Genomic DNA, 14,718 nt, shown 5'->3' on the forward strand with positions numbered 1-14,718 from the left:
AGAGTAAAAAGGTGGGGCTGAGAGCTCTTGAAAATTTACAACATGCTGTGGAAGAAGTGTGGAGGGGCAGGTGAGGTGTCACTGTCCTTCAGGATCTGTGGCACCTCCAAAAACTGGTTAAACTTGGGGGTTAAACCACAGAAGCACATGGAAACAAATGAGAAGTGGGGTGCCTTCCGGTTGGTTTTCATTTTACCACTCTCACCTTGTAGGCAAGACCCCACAGAATGGGTCTCCCCACAAAAACGCACTTAGCCCCGAGGGCTAGAGCCTTCAGCACATCGTTGCCAGTCCGGATCCCACCATCCAGGTACACTTCAACCTTCCCTTTCACAGCGGCCACCACTTCTGTCAGGGCATCGATCTGAAAACAAGAGACAAGTGTGGCTCAGAGACTTCCTTTTGGACTCTCAGGGTGTCACGGGACAGCACTGCCCCCCAGGTTTGGCTGGCTCCAGGAGGTCTAAGCTGGGGCAATGCCTCATGCTTCTATGCTTGAAGCTGCAGATGCTGTCAAAGCAGGGTAGCTACATTCCCAAGGCCCAGGGACTCTTTCTAGGCTACCCGCTCCTGCCCTTTCCTGCTCCAACAGAGTTCAGGTGTTTACAGCTTGGAAGAAATTCTTGGTATTTCTTAACATCCCCAAGGGGGCATTTTTCCATTTGTAGTGTTCGCTTTTGTGTGCTGAGTCACTCAGTCGTGTCTGACTCTTTACTGCCCCGTGACTGTAGCCCTCCAGGCTCCTCTGTCCATGGGATTTTCCAGGCAAGAATACTGGAGCAGGTTGCCATGCCCTCCTCCAGGGGATGTTCCCAACCCAGGGACTGAACCCAGGTTCCTTGTTTTTCCTGCATTGGCAGGGAGATTCTTTAGCAGTAGTGCCACCTGTTCTTTTTATTTCATTTTATTTTTTACAAACATTTATATTGGGGTATAGCCAGGTAGCAATGTGGTAGTTTCAAGTAGACAGCAGAAGGATTCAGGCATACATATACATGTATCCACTCACCCCCAAACTCCCCTCCCATCCAGGCTGCACACAACGTTTTAATCTTCTTCTTTTTAAAGGACATTTTGACTTTTGATTCTCTTCCACTTTCTCTGCTTCTAAGGTGGCACAATTAGAAATGTTCTCCATTGCTAAGGCCCTAAGTCTTTTTGGCAAAATAAATGCGATTAACCGTGACCCTAGTGTCTGAACCACAGCCTGTTCCATGTAACTGGGCTGTAACTTATTCCTGACACAACACATCTGAGCAACTTGTTCCTGACTCCCTTACGGGGTATCTGAGACACGGGAGAGAAAGGCAGTGGTAACATTGTAAGAGCTTGGTTGAAGCCTTAGAAAGACAAAACAAAAACACCTGATCACTCTGGCTGCCTCTCTCAACTGGATCTTTTCTCCCACCTTTTTTTCTCTTTCATTCCCAGCTGTGTGGTCAACAGCCCTGTCGAAATAAGGTGCCCCAGACTGAGCTATGTTCCTGGGCACCTCCAAGTCTGTAAGGAGGGGTGATGGCAGAGTCTGGGGGGAGGGTCCTGAAGGAAAAGTTTCTGGAACTGCCTCAAGGCTCCTGTTCTGTCTCTTTGAGGAATAACTGAAGAGGAGGAGTAGAATCTGCAGCGGAAGGAGTCGATTGAATTCTGCCTGAATGAGATCCTTTGGTGAGACCAAGCAGAGTATGAAATCAGGGAGGAAAGAGCTTTGTACTTTCCAAGTGGGTGGGGGAGAATTGAACATTTTGTTAACCTACATGTAAAGACTGGAGAGAATGTGCATCAAAATCAGGGTATTTTTACAGTCCCACCATGGTACTATGTGAAACATTTCTACAGAAGGCTCAATAGCTGTGGCACTCGGGCTTAGTTGCTTTGTGGCCTGTGGGATCTTCCTGATCCAGGGATCAAACCCACGTCTCCTGAATGGGCATGCTGTGAGAAAGAAAGAAATGTACTCATGCAAACTCTTCTGCCCTGTGCACTCAGTTGCTCAGTTGTGTCCAGCTCTTTGCAACCCCATAAATCGCACCCTGCCAGCCTCCTCTGTCCATGGGGATTCTCCAAGCAAGTATACTGGAATGGGTAGCCATGCCCTTCTCCAGGGGATTTTCCCAACCCAGGGATTCAACCCAGGTCCCCCGCATTGCAGGGGGATTCTTTACTGTCTGGGCTACCAGGAAAGCCCTTCTAGTGAGCCACATTGGACAATGGAACTGAGAGTAGTTTAAGAAGCACAGTAGGGGGTGAATTTCAGCCTGCGGTTCACTCAGTATGGCTTGAGAGTTAACTTTTGATAAGCCACAATAGGGCATTCATTAGAGTCTTCTGGAGCCAAAGCTAGCCTCCTCTGGTTCTGGAAGGAAGCACAGGAGTGTTAGATATGAAACATTACAGAGATGGACTATCACTGAGACAGTCACACCCCTCACAAGGAGGGACTGGGTTGAGAAGAGTGAGCAACTTACCCCAGGCACAAAATTTAAAGGGTGTCAAAAATATAAATAATATTTGAATACAATGTTTATAAAAATCAAATGGCAAACTTTGACCTGCAAGCTGGGGGCTTGTTTTTATAAATAAAACTTTATTGGAACCAGGGCCAGGTTACAGTGAAATGAGTGAGGCAACATTATGCAAGTGCAGGATCAGATCCTATCTCTGTTAAAACTGTTGCTATTCACTGTGGATTTTTCTGCATTAATTTTCATCTTTCAAATGGTGCATGAAACTATTATTCCTAATTCAGTTTTTTTGGCATCTTCTTGAATTTTGAGCCAAGGGTGGGTCTCTCACTAGCCTCCCACTAATCTTGGTACTGTCCCTGGATGATCTTGGGTTTGGCTGTTAGGTCAGATGGCCTGGGAGAACAGCATGTTGATCAGTGTGATGGGGCAGAAGAAACTCTTTTTGTTCTGGCACCTTCCTTCCTCACTGCTCATTCTTTTTTGAGGAAGTGCAGTGCGAAAATTAGTGGGCCGTTTATCCCCACTCCTCTCTCAGAACTCCCTGAGGGAGCAAGACTAGCTAAACTGATTAATGAGAGACAGCCAATTATGTAATGTTTTATTAGAGTTATTTCCAAAGTCAGTATTCTACCCTGTTTGCTGCTGGTTGGTGAGGGGCTCTTTGCTTTCTGTTCTTATTGTCAGCACAGTTGGGTCAGCTCAGAACCTGCTATGCTCTGCACACTCTATTTTGTCAATTACTGGATACGTGAGAGATGGCTTTATGGGTATCCTTGATGGAGTTGGGTGAGAGAGCTCAGCGCATGTTCTGAAGACCTACATTCTCCTAAAGTCTTAGGTCAAGAGTTGGGATGGGAAGTAGAAGGCTTGACCATTCCCTGTAGTTCAACCCATGCTTGTTTGCTATGAGGTAGAACCTGGTAGAGAGGAGGAGGCCAGTGATTGGCATTTGAAACCTCCAAGTTTCATAAGCCTTGAAATGTATAAACTGGCTGGTTAGCTTTTTCTATTTCCTGTAATTCTTTTTAAAGGAGAAATTGAGAATGTGCTAAAGATTTCAGGATGGTCACTGATGTATTGTTTAAAAGAGTGAACCCTTGGAAGCAATCCAGATGTTAAACAATAGGAAGGTGGTCATATAAATTGTCCATTCATACTGTACACCATTAAAAACAAAAGCGAATTTATTGAAGTAAAATGATGCTCTTGATATATTGATAAATGAAGAGAAGAAAATTGCACAATATCATATATAGTTTTCAAACCTAAAATGTTACATTTACATTAAGTTGATTACCAAACTATTGTCATTAATAATAATGATTTTTATCTTAATTCTTTTTGTTTAGATATATTTTACAATTTACTTGCAGTGAATATGTCCTACTTAAAAGACCAAAAAAAAAAAAAAAAAACCCTTAAGAGGAAAAAAACTCACTTCCATTTCTCAGAATGAGTCAAGCAGCATAGAAGAATCCCTTGAAAAATACAAGCTATCAGTCTCCATGAAATCAATGAACTTCCTTTAAAAATTCTTTCCCTGCCTCCCTCCTTTTCATTTTCTTTCCCCAGACTCCATCTCTAATGGACAAATTCATAAGCTAGGGGAAAATTTAGACTGTCTTGGATTTTTAGCAAAAGATTCATAGAGCATTTTAAGTTTTACTGTGAAAGTTATTTATTAGCTTAAGTGAGGCACCATTTCTTCCTGGGATGTGTCATATGAGAAAATATGAGGTTCCAATCCATGCAGACAGGCAAGCTTCCAGCTGAATGCGTCTTCCAGAAGGCAGGTGACCACTATGCCTTGGGAACAACTCTTCTATCAAATTTCACCTTAACCACTTATTAACTGTGTGAACTCACAAGTTACTTAACATCTCTACATCTTACAGTATCCTCATCTGTTAAGTAGGCATAATGATGCAGGACTGTTGTGCACTTTAGAGATGACATATGTTGAGTTTGTAAAAATAGCCTGGCACACACTAGACTATTATTAATGATTAAAAGTCCTTCATATATATATATACACGCATATAACCTTCATATATATATACACACATATAACCAACATAGTCGGTTAGGGAGAGGGGAACGAGCACCAAATATCACAGAGTGCCTTGCTGTGGACACACATACAAACGCATGTGCACACACACAGCACTTACAGACACACCCACTCTGAAGTCATTCTACTTACTGAAGCAGGAACCTCATCAAGCTGCCTCCCACCATGGTTGGAAACAATGATGCCATGGACATTGTGCTTCACAGCTAACTCTGCGTCCTCTTTTGTCAAGATCCCCTTAAGGATGATGGGCAATCGAGTCATGCTTTGAAACCAGGAGAGATCTTCCCAGCAGATGGATGGGTCAATTGGGGACATTTGGAAATAAGGCATTACATTTCCCTGTGGGGAATAAGAGAACCTTAGCCTTGAATTCCTTTGAGACTCTCATTCCAAAGACGAGGCACATTTGAAAAGCGGCCATTTGTAAGCTTGAAAAGAGGAACCGTAAAACCCAACACTACGTCTAGCTCCTTTCCAAACAAAACTTTTGTTAAAGAATTTCTACTCCCATTGCTTATTTGTTAACCATTACTTGTGTCCCTGCTCAAAAATTTTTCTAAGACCTGGGAACACAAAAACAAATGAGACACAGTCCTTACTTTCAACCCCCCCCCCAAATCTCAGAGTTTATTAAGTGAGATAGATAAGCCAAAACATTTATAGACCAATGTGATTGTTGTGACTGAGATATGTACAAGGTAACAATAACTAAGCAAGACTTCAATAATCTTAAGTCAGTATTGCGTGCCTGCTCAGTCATGTCAATTCTTTGTGACCCTCTGAACTGTAGCCTGCCAGGCTCCTCTCTCCATGGAATTTCCCAGGCAAGAATACTGGAGTGGGTTGTCATTCCCTTTTCCAGTGGCTCTTCCCCATCCAAGTATCAAACTCACATCTCCTGTGTCTCCTCCATTGGCAGGCAGATTCTTTACCACTGAGTCATTTGGGAAGCCCATATTTATCTTTGCTCACCATGTGAATCAAATATCTATAGGCCCCAAGGTATCCCTGGAATCTGAGCTAAGATACCAGAAACCCTCAAGGCCAATTTGTGGCTAAAGGGTAGAACTATTGAGTCATTTGGCTGGATATCGCAGCTGCTCATTGGATGAAAAGGCTGGTATCATTATTTCTAATGCAGTCAAGGGATTCCAACTTTACCACAGCTTTCTCTCTCTGGGACACTTCATCCCATTGGACTAAAGGATTTTAATGGAGGAAGTGCCTTTGTAGTCACCTTGTTCAAAAAACTACACTGTAGCTCTCTGGTGCCCCATGGATGAGTTCCAGGTGTGCAGAGATACTGCTGCCCAGTTTTCAAGGCAGTCCTGCTCCATAGGCATTCACCTTGAATAGGAGCATCTTTTTCACATGGTCCATTTATCTATGTATGATCGTTTTCTAAGTGTGCCATAAAGTAGAAAATGTTGGAAGAAACTTTTACTCTTCTGTCTCATGAAAAAAAAAAAAAAAACAACTTCTTTCCCTAGCTTTCTTATTTCCTAACATCCAGACCTGCCCAGAACACTTCTGGGGACAGGCTGGCCAGCTCCAGAGGTGAGAACAATTTGTCTTATATTCTGCTTATCTGGAAGTTCTGAGCAGCAGGAACTCCATCTGCTTTTTGAACTGCTGCATCCTTAGTGCCTGGCACAGAACAGGTACAGAACAATGACTTCTTGAGGAAAGAAAGAAGAGAGGAAAGAGGGATGGAAATCTGCCTCGTTACACCTGCCCTCCCGGCTCTGGTATCTTTCCTACCATCTCAGGTGATCCGAGATCTTTCAACAATAACTTCTTCATCAAGTCCACTTGGTTCGTAATGTCATTTCGTCTGTTGCCAACTTTGGGTACATCCACAGTGATGACCAGAGCTTTGAAACCCAGGGATTCCGCCTTCTGGATCATCTGTTGGTTTATCTGCCGGTTCGGGTGCACATACAATTGGAACCACCTCAGGCCCCTGGGGGCAGCAGCAACGATATCTTCAAGGCTACAGCTGGCATATGTGCTGGTGATGTAGCAGATACTGGCTGCCTGTGCAGCTGTAAAGCAAATGATACAGCTCAGGTTGGAGGGCAGTGACATTCTGAACTGGGGTGAAATGCCCTATAGGTCTGTGTTCCCTCTGGCCAGCTTGCCTGTGAGTGAAGATAAAGCCTGACCTCATTCTTCTTCCCTATCGGGCAGGCATCAGAGGTGTTTGATCAGACTGCCTGGGTCCTCCACTGTATAACTGGTCTTATAAACTCTGTATTCCATTAAAATATTTCAGGCTAGAAATGACATTGAGTCCCCAAAACCATTTCCCAAAACCATTTGAACATGTTGCAGCTTTCAGATAGGAAATGGACATCTTATGAATCCATTAATGAAGCAGAAAGAAACTAAAGAAGGTGAAGGTTGAGAACATAATTCCAAGGAGAAGACTGAGCTTTGCAGTAGAAAAAGCATGCTATCTGGAGGTAGAAGAAAACTAGTTCTACAACTTCTTAGCTGTGTGGCCTTGAGTCTCTTTTTCTTTATCTGTAAAGGGGGAAAATGATAATATCACTCTTATAGGGTTGTTGCAAGATTAAATAGGATACCAGCTATGGTATCCTTTTTTTTTTTTAAAGCTATGAAGTGAGGTACTGTACAAATGCTAGTAATAATGTTGTTGATGATGGTGACGATGCTGACGATGGTGACAATGATGTGCCAATTGCACCTTTCTCATTTCTCATTTTAATCATTTTCAGGGAGGGGATTCCCCAAGAGGTTAATGTCACTACCATTCTACAACTCACAGGTAGAGACTTTGACCTAATCACAATTAATATTTTCAGTTCCTAACATCAACAGGAGATAATGCTTTCTCCTGCCTAAAACAACCCAACACCCTCAACCATGAAGATTTAGTAGAGCAGTCATATTCATACAGGGTATTCATATTTTAACTCAGCCAAATTTGTTCCTAACCAGATGGATGTCACTTTAGCTCTAGTATCCTTGGATTCATCACTTCCTATATCACAGAGTCAAAGGAAAAGACCCCAGGGAACCCTTGGGCAACTTGAGAAAAAAAGATTTGGTTTCAGTTGAAGATGACAAATGAATCCCAGGAATATTTTTGCCCCCTGCTCTTCCCTTCTTCTCCCTTCTTGTTTTTTGGTGGTGGCAAATGAGGGAAGAGACTGAGATGGGACTAGGAAGAAGACAAAAGCCAATGGAAAACTTTTTCTCAAATAAGATGATCAAATCAACTGTGGTTTTTCGGTCATTAAGTTGTGTCCAGTTCTTTGCAACCCATGGACTGCAGCACACCAGGTTTCCCTGTTCTTCATTATCATCCTGAGTTTGCTCAAACTCATGTCCACTGAGTCAGTGATACCATCCAACCATTTCATCCTCTGTCATTCCCTTCTCCTCCTGCCTTCAACCTTTCCCAGAGGATAAGAGAAATGGAACATTTGGACAAGAGCACCTGCCAGGACCTCATGTTAGGAGCAAGGTCATGACTTTCTCCTCGTCCTGAATTAAGAGACTCGGCATTTAGCCCCAGCCCTGGCCCACGAGGGCTCAAAGAAAGGCCTCCCCCTGCTGGCCACACTAAGCAGCCCTTACCCCACAGGGCCAGTGCCCCTTTCTTGGCATGGCTTGGTGGGGTTTTCATACTCTCCTATTCATCTGTAGCTCCCTCCCACCCTAACCATTCTTTATAATGGAAAACTGGTATTTCCTCAATCTTAGGTGAAATGATAGGCAAATGTAGCTTTAACTGTTCCTTTTCCTATCCTTGCTTCCAACCAGGTTCATGTCCGTAAGCGTCTTCCATAGAGAAGCTGGTTGCCCCTGCCCTGAAGGACATGTCTGCACACCTAAAGGGCCTTGGGAGGGGAGCCTCAAGGTGGGGGCAGCTCATACCTCTGGCTGTGCTCATTTCTCCATCAGGCCAGGCGAGGCGGTGGAAACCTGTGGGTGCAATACAAATGGGAGCGCTGATCTCTGCTCCTTGGATGGTGGTCCGCATGTCCACCTTAGACACATCTTTCAGGTACCGGGGACGGAGGCGGATTCTGTGCTGGACAACAAAGAGATGTTCTGTTGGTGGGATCATTCTCCAGCATGAAGGTGCTGCTGGGACCTCTAGATTCCTGGCACAGGTCTAGGACCTCATTGGGTCCCAAGAAATCACTTGTGGGGTCAGTTGGCTGGTGAGGCAGTATAGACAAGCAGGAGGCGCCTTTCTTCTGGAAAGCCTCTCCCAACCCCCTATTCCACATTGACCTGGCCTTCCCTGAACTCCCACTGCACATATAGTCTTTCTGTTCTCTGCCTGCTCAATCAGAGTCTGTGTCTTGGAGCCATGCCTCCATGACCAGACTCTCAGCATGTGGAGGCTTTGATTGATGCATCATAACAAGAACTAGAATGGATATAAATGAGCAGGGCATAGTTCTAGGCTCTTCTCTCTTAGGTTAAACACAAATCTGTGTGTGTGTGTGTGTTGCTCAGTAATGTCCAACTCTGTATGACCCCATGGATATAGCATGCCAAGCTCCTCTGGAAATCTTGCCAAGATTTCCCAGGCAGGAATACTCTGGGGTGGGGGGGTTGCCATTTCCTCCTCCAGGGATCATCATGACCCAGGAAACAAACCCAGGTCTCCTGCATTATAGGCAGATTCTTTACTATCTGAGCCACTAGGGAAGCCCAGACACAAGTCTCTTTAAGGCAAGTAAAGGTCATTGCAAGAGGACAAATCCAAGAGAATTATCACTTTTTTTTTTTTTTTGGTTAGAGGCTAATTCATTGAAGATCTGACTTATACACTACTTTAGAAGAAGGTAGGGAAATTAACAAGTGTTAATTATATGAAACACATTTGTAAGTCCCAACAGAGACTTAGTTAACTTCAGGGTCCAAAAGTCCTTGTTTTCCACAAAATATTATTATTCCTGTACATAAACTGAGAAAAATTTTTCTGGAAATGCTGATTGTGTGAACTTGGGTCAGAGAGCCTCAGTTACTTTATCTGTGAAATAGGAGTAATAATTCGACTTTCCTAATAGTCTTGTGAAGACACATGAGAGGAAGCAATTAAAGTGCTTAATATAGTGCTCAATAAATATGAAAACACAGAAGATAGGGTTCACCTTGTGTCCCATTTTCCAGTTTTTTTCTGGCCTCAGTATCACAGAGGTCAGCAAACATTTTCTGTAAAGGGTTAGATGGTATATATTTTAGGCTTACTGCCATGAGGTCTTTGTCACAATTACTTGGCTCTGCTGTTGTAACATCACAGCAACCACTGATAAGATGTAGATGACTGAGCATGGCTGTGTTCTAATAAAATTTTATTTATGGACATTGAAATGGAAATTTCTTATAATTTTGACATTTTGTAATTCCTCTTTTGGTTTTTGTCAATGATTTAAAAATGAAAAAAAGTGCAGCCTTAGCTTGTGGACCATCCAGAAATAGTGGGCCCGACCTGACCATCCAGAAATAGGCAGTGGGCCTGACCTGACCTGTTTACTGACCCCTACTTTACCACTGTTGTGGCAGCCCAGCCCTTCTCTCTTGAATCAATCTCCTGCTCTCCCCAAGACTCCTTGGGTCTCCATATTTCCTCCAGCATTGAGCCCTCTCTCCTACTATATCTCCAAGCTGGAAGTTCAGGCATTCAGGAGATTTAGGCTTACCCAGCTGGCTTCTCCTCCCCGCCCTGGGGGCTGGAGACCCGGAGACTGTTGTGCTATCTTTTCAAGTGGCAGAGTCAGCATGATCGGCAGAGGGTGGCTTGCTTGTGCTAGTTGTGCAGAGATTAAAGGTCTCTCCACCCATCCTATCCCCAGTTACCCACTCACCTGTGGAGAAAACCCCCCAAATCCCCACCACCAACAAAAGCCCATTACAATATTTTGAATACTCTGTTCTTTGGAGGCAGAAACCAGGACTGCTACCTTCCAAGGAGCTTTCAACCTGGGCACCTTAGCTTAGCAATAGAAAGGATACGGAAGACCAGACTTTTTAAACGCTGCCATGTTTTCATCCCGCGTGCAGCAGTCATCAGCTCCTCCTTCGATAAAATCCCAGGTGGACTTAGATAGGTGCTCCCGAGCATGCTCCCGAAAGTCTGTCAAACACACCAAGGGCATTTCTGGACCTTTAAAGGAAAAACCAAAACCAACCAAACAAAACTCATTGCGAATTCTTCAGATAGTTGAGGCGGGTGAAGGGGTAGGTGTGGACTATAGCACAGAGCTGTTTGGATTCAACGTGAACCCCCGTGTAATCTTCATCCACAAGGAGGGGCTGCCAGACAGGCTGATTCCCAGACTGAGAGCAGGGAGTCGTGCTGCCCTCCTCTGCTTTCCCAGCCCCGGCTCCCACTCCTGGTTGTTGGGTCTCTTCACTGTCCCTCAGGTCTGTCCCCTTGTTTCTAGGCCTGCTGCCTCAGATCTTGTTGAGGCCCCACCACCTCTTATAAGAATATTATGAAAATTTCTTATCTCTTAGTTTCCATCTTGTCTCCCTCCAGCTGCCGGGGACCTTTCTAAAATGCAAGTCTGGCCATGGCTGTTGGCTTTCGAGTGCCCATAGCGTGGCATTTGCACCTTTCTAGGACCTGGCTCCTGACACCAGCTTAATTTCTTGGTGGCTTTTTCTCATCAGCTGAGTCACTATAAACAATTTCTGAACATTCTGGAAGGCTATTTCATATCTCTGCCTTTTGGGAAGGAGATCCATCAGGCCAAGAAAACTGGGTCTGAACAGAAATCAATATCTGGGAGTTCCTAGGAACCTCTGGGTATATGAATACATGAGGCAGTTAGTTCATTATCTGGTAGGAAGTTGACTTTTTGCAACTCTTTGGCTGGGTCATTGAGCATGGTGCTAATTTTGAGCCAAAGAAAGTGATACATGCTCTCTCCATTCATTCCTATCCCCTTATTTGAACCTCGTAAATACGTGGAGCTTGGTACTTCTGCTATGACCATCCCTGAAAGAGGAAAAAGGGCAGGATTAGGTGGCAAATTTCTCTAGTAGGAGCAAGTATCTACAGAAATTCTGAAGGCACCGGTTACGGTCAGTCTCAGCATGTAGAGCTTCTGCCTAAGAAGGTTCTACTATGAAGGGTGATGAAATCTGTAGTACGTAGCTCAGCACATCTCCCTAGCAGTTGGCCATGGGGTGAGTTACCCAAAGCCTGTGGGTAGAAACTAAGTGCCTACCAAGTTATCATCTGAAGGATGCAGATAAAACCCAGGGACTAGGGCTTCTAATGAGGCAACTCCTTTAATGAATGATGGGACCAGAGAGGCCAGATGAAATGTGGGGTGTTGGGAATCTTGGTGGAGGTGAGGCTGTGCCAGAATCCAGTTAAGTCAGAGGAAAGTAGCCTAAACACCCGCTTGAAGGGCTAAGCAGAAAGAAGTTATACAACAGACAGGAAGCACCCCTGGGATGTGCCATGAGTTCTGCAAGGAGGCCTGGAGGTGGAGTTTGGAGCACAATCACAGAACTTTTTGAGGACAGCACAACCTGTCATGGGCAGAGAGCAATTGGGGTGCCAAGTTGAGTTTGGCAAAGTGCAGGAACAATGTCTAATTTATCTCATTCCTATCATACCCTTAAAGGCTCAGTGACTTTCAGTGAATGAATTCATCATTGTATTTATCCAGCTGTATTGCAATCAATTATTTAAACCTCTCGGTATATAAAAGGGTTAATAAAGCAGACCTGAGAATGCTAGACCTCGGAAAGCTTGCATAAAGTTTGGACCTTGGCTGAAGTCTGGGAACTTGGATTTCAAGCGGGTTCCCACCATCTCCTGATAAGAATGTCTCTCTGTGTCTAAACTATTTGTGCAAACAATGTGCTCTATGCTGAACATCTGCTTTCTCTCTGAGAGTCAGAATTTTGGTACGGGCTAGGCAGACAGTGTCCCTGTGACCAGCTCCCAGCAAAAAACCTTGGGCATCAACTTTCTAAAACAAGCTTCTCGGGTAGACAACATCTCACAAAGTGCCGTCACAGCTCATTTTGGGAGGAATTAACTGCATCGTCTGTGATTCTACTGGGAGAGGGCTCTTGGGAGCTTATGCCTGTTTTCCTCTAGATTTTGCCCTTTGTCCCTTGCTGATTTTGCTTTGCATTCTTTCACTGTAATGAATCATAGCCTCAACTGTCTACTGTGTCCTGTAGATCTTCCTCGTGAATCACTGAACCTGAGACCCCCCAACACACTTTGCCTCCCCAAGCAGTGGGATGCTATGTGACACTGAGCTGCTGTTCATAAGTGTTCATTCCTTGAATTTACCATTCCCCTGTGTATCATCTCTCTGCTTTGTGGGCTGAGAATTCATCATCAAGTTTCAGCTCCCAGTGTCTCAACAAATCCCCATATCCTAAACATTACCCGCTCACAGAAATGTTCTTCTGCAGACTTTTAGCATAAAAACTTAACAGTATTTGCTTCTAATCTAAAGGAAATGGTACAGCCTCACTCAGAATCACTCACCTGGGATAATGTGAATAAAGCTGCTTGGAAATAAATAACGCACCATCTTTACGTATAGCAAACACAATTTTATCTAATGTCTGTCTACTATTTCCTTTTTCACCTACTATTTCCTTTTTCTTCCTAGTGAAGGAGATGGAGAAGGTGTTAGTTTCCTCTGAAGAGAATGGAGCCTGGGAAACAAATACTTTGTGAAGGATTAGACAGTCAATTATTACAGGGGAAAGCTCAGACTCATATCTTCTAGTAGTTTCTAAAGGTAGACAGTTTCCATTTTCAATTTCATGGTACAGAGCAAAGTAGTTGGTTTACCTAAATTACTTGTTATACTGAGTTTAAAAGAATTTTGTAGGGGGAAAGTATAATGATGATGCTTCTTTATTTTCTTTTCATAGCATATGTAAAATTTAGTAGAGTCCTGAGCCCATAATTTTTACTAGAGGTCTAACATAAGGTTCATAATTGAAGAGAAGGACAATTGTGTTGTTTCAAGTTTTCCCTATTTGGGAAGGAAACTAAGCACTATATGTTTTTATGTATTTCAGTTTGACCCATATTGGCTTTAAAGCCCCAGAAATTAAAGGGAGGGTCCAAGTTGTCTAACGGGTATGTTTTGTATTCCCATTTCATTTGACCTTCATTTCAGCATTTTTTTTCTTCTTTTCTCCTCTACCCCAGTTATGCAAGAGGAAGAGAAAAGGGAGAAAAGGATGAAAGTCTTTTGCTCGCTGATCAACAGCTTAGCTCATTTTAGCTCATTTCATCTGTTTAGCTTTTTTTTTGTCTAGGGTAAAAAAAAAGATAAGATGCAACTTACATACCAGTAATAAGGAAACTAAAACCTAAGTGTAAAGACACTCAGTGGTACCTGTTGCTAACGATCTGAAGTTCAAATCTTCCCGAGTGAGGGAAAGGGGAAGTTCATAGACTGGGGCTGGTTAGCATTTCAAGGCAGATTTTGCTTTCTTCAAAATTGCTAAGTACCTACCAAATTAGGCTAGATAACAACCTGTCTTCCACTGGAGTTTCATATGGCTCATATGTTGATGTCTCTTTAGGAATGCTTTGACTTGTATGCACTCTGTAATAAATCTCGGGGTGAGGGGACATCATGGTGCAGGTGGCTGAGATTCAAGGGAGAATCTCAGGGCTATCTCAGATGACCTGCCTCCAGGATCAAATGCTTGGTGTCCTTTAAGTCCATGCGGCCTTGTCCCCTGGGAGCTTATGCCAAGTTTCCCAATGGAGTGGTAGAGATAACATCAAGGCTACATGTTGGCAGCCTTGTTTGAGACATTACTCTGTTCAAGGTTGGCTGACAGTGCTTTAATCTCTTTGTGAGTGACTATCTTAAGGACAGTGGCTGCAAAGCCTGGAGCCATTGCCATAGCAACAGTGGCCTTGGAACCAGAGAAGCTGTAGCAGGAGGAGGCCCTGGGAGTGGAACGTGTGGACAGGGGAAGGAGGGGTCCTGGTATTGCTGGAGCCACAGGCAGTGTCAGGACCAGGAGATGGGAGTCAACAACACCCATAACTGAGGCAGGCGAGCCCCCAGGGAATCCTGAAATGAGGAGGGAAGGTCAAGGTCAGGGACTTGGATTCCTCTGTTGATGGACATCAGATGAATGGATAAGTGAATTGTGGTACATTTAACACAATGGAATATTACT

The 14,718-nt window shown here is 43.9% G+C and overlaps 1 protein-coding gene across 4 annotated transcripts in view; it reads right to left on the bottom strand.

Moving 5' to 3' along the window:
• The window catches only part of HAO2 (hydroxyacid oxidase 2), a 37,803-nt gene that overhangs the window by 12,236 nt on the left and 10,849 nt on the right, over positions 1-14,718 (bottom strand). For 3 of the 4 annotated variants that reach the window (XR_009734974.1, XM_061409564.1, XM_061409554.1), the window contains 5 exons: positions 10,552-10,690; positions 8,446-8,597; positions 6,301-6,584; positions 4,669-4,878; positions 206-364 (listed from right to left, as the gene is read on the bottom strand). Coding sequence is in view for 3 of the 4 variants with exons in the window: in XM_061409564.1 (XP_061265548.1) it covers positions 206-364; positions 4,669-4,878; positions 6,301-6,584; positions 8,446-8,597; positions 10,552-10,682 (936 nt within the window). In the remaining variant the exon portion in view is untranslated. Of the gene's footprint in view, positions 1-205; positions 365-4,668; positions 4,879-6,300; positions 6,585-8,445; positions 8,603-10,551; positions 10,691-14,718 lie in introns of all 4 variants that reach the window. The other variant, XM_061409576.1, reaches the window with a different exon arrangement.

Source organism: Bos javanicus, chromosome 3 (genome assembly GCF_032452875.1).
Source record: "Bos javanicus breed banteng chromosome 3, ARS-OSU_banteng_1.0, whole genome shotgun sequence".
In the NCBI taxonomy this organism is placed as follows: domain Eukaryota; kingdom Metazoa; phylum Chordata; class Mammalia; order Artiodactyla; family Bovidae; genus Bos; species Bos javanicus.